General features: G+C 50.5%; 1 protein-coding gene across 1 annotated transcript, besides 4 other annotated features; it reads left to right on the top strand.

The window, feature by feature from the left end:
* Positions 1-3,203: a sequence feature (areas not merged during assembly with more than two copies in the genome that could not be assigned to a particular haplotype).
* Tc00.1047053510011.9 (mucin-associated surface protein (MASP), putative) lies at positions 611-1,531 on the top strand (the record flags this gene model as incomplete). The annotated part of the gene is made up of 1 exon (XM_797823.1): positions 611-1,531. The coding sequence occupies one exon, from the start codon at positions 611-613 to the stop codon at positions 1,529-1,531; it is 921 nt and encodes a 306-aa protein (XP_802916.1).
* Positions 807-985: a microsatellite.
* Positions 1,018-1,195: a microsatellite.
* Positions 1,800-1,835: a microsatellite.

Raw genomic sequence — 3,203 nt, 5'->3', positions numbered from 1 at the left:
ATGCCCCGTCGTTGGGAATAAGGACTGTGACTGTTTGGGACTGCTCGAGCCTGCATAACGGTCCGTCTGCGAAGGAGCGCTTGCCACTTTATTGCTGATGGCCCTTGCGCTCCTCACTCGTTATTTGTAAAAGAGTGCAACCAAAACAAGATAACAAGCTTCTTTGTGATGAATGTTGGCTGCACTTCCCGTGGACCAACAATCCGCGTGGTGTGCGGGGATCTCTCCTTTTTATTGTTATTTTGCTTTTTTGTTGCTGTGGGCGCTGCACCTCCTCTTGTGTGTGTGCGTACCCTCCGTGAGGGGTGCCGACACGACGGACCGCTCTCGCCGTATGTGCATGCAGTGGAGCCTTGGATGCGTTGTTTTTTAATTTTTACTTTTTAATTTGTAGAACTTCTGTTTTGCAGGGCGGCGTTCGAGATTTGCAATTGTACTGATTCCTTCTGTCTCATTTTTGTCTGCGTTGCTTTTATTTTTTACTGTGCGTGACTCTCATTCCTGGATGGAACAGTGTGCGCGGCTGTGTGACTTGTCTCTCTCATTGCTTTTACTCTGCGTTGACGGGGAGTTAGTTTGTGCTGAAGGCTGCACGCAAGTGACAGGAGTGATGGCGATGATGATGACTGGCCGTGTGCTGCTGGTGTGTGCCCTCTGCGTGCTGTGGTCCGTTGTGGCCGATGGAGATGTTGGTGTGGTTTCTGGTGGGGACGACAACAGTCTGAAAGAATTATTTATTCCAGTTGCGAGATTGCAGGAAAGACCAGAACAAAGAGCAGCAGGAGCAACAGCTGACGCAAAGGCGGCGGCAGCAGCAAAAGCATCAGCAGAAGCGGCAAAAACAGCAACAGCAAACGCGGCAACAGCTGCAGCAAAAGCAAAAACAGAAGCAGCAGCAGCATCAAAAGCAGCAGCATCAGCAGAAAAGGCAGCAACAGCAGCAGCAAAAGCAGCAGCATCAGCAGAAAAGGCAGCAACAGCAACATCAAAAGCAAAAGCATCAGCAGAAACAGCCAAAGCAAAAGCAGCAGCAGCAGAAAAAGCAGCAGCAGGAAAAGAAGCAGAAGAAGCAGCAGAAAAAGCAACAGAAGAAGAAAAAGCAAAAGCATCAACAGCAGAAAAGGCAAAAGCAGCAGCAACGGAAGCAGACGCAAAAACAACAGCAGCAAAGACAGCAGAGGCAGCAGCAGAAGCACTGCGAGGTACAACAGTCCGAGAACAGGAGGTAAAAACAGCAATACATGATCAGGATAATTCAGTCGAACACCATTCTGGAGAAAAACAAGAGCTTCTAAAAGAAGAAGAACAGGAACGACAAGAAAAAGAACAGCATGAAAAGCAGCAACACCAACAGCGTGAACATTCCGCAGGAAATGGCGAAGAATCCCCGAAAGAAAAAACTGCCAATGGTACAAATGCAAGTGCAATTACGGACGACAGTGACGGCAGCACCGCGGCCTCCCACACCACCTCCCCTCTTTTGCTTCTTCTTCTTGTTGTTGCGTGTGCGGCTGCGGTGGTGGCCGCGTGAGAGTGAGGGAGAGAGAGCCGTGCACCGCCCGCACACACGCTCGTCTTTCACTCTCTGTGTGTGTGTGTCCCCTTGCATTGACTCTCGCCCTCACCTCACCCCACGAAGCACACACATAATGTGCCCATTTTATATATGAATCCACACCCATGCATGCCCGTTGGTGCCCTCTTTTGCACCACACGCACCGCTGCCGTCCTGCCTGGCTGCATGGGCGGAGCACCGTAACTACTTTGTTTTTATTTATTTGGTAAATGTTTTAGTTTAATTTTATTTTTTTTTTCTTTATTTTTTTCTTTTGTTTAAAAAATTTTTTTTTGCTTTTGGGGCAATCACTATGGACGTTTTTTTCTTTTCTACTCTTCCCTCTTTTAATTGTTTCTTCTGCACTCTTCCTGTGAGGGGTGCCGTGTGTTTCCCGCCCAACTGCTCCACTCGCACACCCACCGACACGCTCATGACGACGGCCCTGTGCGCCTCGCCTGCTGCACGCATGAGGAGGGGCCGCGACGAACGGCGCGCTGAGGGAGCCGTGACGTGTGGGCGTGCGACGAGGGCCTGTGGGGCGGAGCACACATTTCTTTCCCTCTTGTTTTGTTTTCTTTGCGGCCAGTGCGGGCAGACACCCGCAGCGCCACACACACAGCCACACCCTGCCGCCGTGTTTTTAAGATTTTTTGCTTTGCTTTGCGTGTGCATTTCTCGCGCCGGCAGTCCCTTCGGTGTCGGCCTCGTGAGCATTTCTCTCCCGTCTGATGATTTTTTTCTTTTGCTGCGCTCACTCTCCCGATGGAGTGACGCGACTGCCGTCGTGTCTGCGTGCTTCTCTCAGTCCCCATGCACACACACGAGTGACTGTGCTCTGCGGGCCGCACTCACGCGCCGATGAAAGGGCTGAGGGGAGCAGCAACACGCAGATGACCCCATGAAATATAAACGATGTGCGGACACACAGAGGGTCAGACGGTTGAAAGACATTTAAATATCTTTTTAATTTCATTTTGCGGGCAAAATATATGCAGACAGTTTGGTGCAGCCACACGGCAGCCGGCAGCTTTTTAAAATTTGTGTGGAACAGTAATGGGTGATTTCTCTCTTTTATTTATAATTATTTTGTGTGATGGGGTTTATATAAGACGAAGGGGACCTTTTTTTGTTTCGGATAAATTTTGTGTGAATTGCCGCTGCTTGGGCTGCGGTGCAGTTATGAGTTTGAGCGGCCTTCTTCTTGTTGCTTCCGCCATGCACCTCCGCTGTACATTTTTGTGCGTCTCTCCACATTTGTTGCTTTCTTTTCTTTTCCTTTTTTGCTTTGTGTTTCTGCAGGCACACACAACCACACAACCACAAGATGCACATTGCAGTGGATTTGAATGCTTCTTTTGTAGTGCATGCTGGCAGTTGCGTGTGGCGGCTGTTGTCTTCTTCTGTGGCCATGAGGAGAAGGGAGGGAGGGAGTGCGCAGCACGAGTCTTCTTTCCTGCGGGTGTGGTGCACCGCGTGTGACTGCGCTGAGTTTGGCTCCGTGTCCCATTGAGGGCGGGATGGCTGGAAATTTTGGTGCCGCGTTATGGATGGATGAGGGTTTGTTTGCTTCGTGTGGCTGGTGTGGTGGGTGCTCGCTCCGTGTGCGTTGTGTGGTGGGCGCGGGTTTTGGCCATTTCCCGTTGGC

Source organism: Trypanosoma cruzi, genomic scaffold, assembly GCF_000209065.1.
Source record: "Trypanosoma cruzi strain CL Brener 1047053516579 genomic scaffold, whole genome shotgun sequence".
NCBI classification, from domain to species: Eukaryota; Euglenozoa; class Kinetoplastea; order Trypanosomatida; family Trypanosomatidae; genus Trypanosoma; species Trypanosoma cruzi.
The sequence above is the reverse complement of the archived record's forward strand: the minus strand, read 5'-3'. Positions and strand labels throughout refer to the sequence as shown.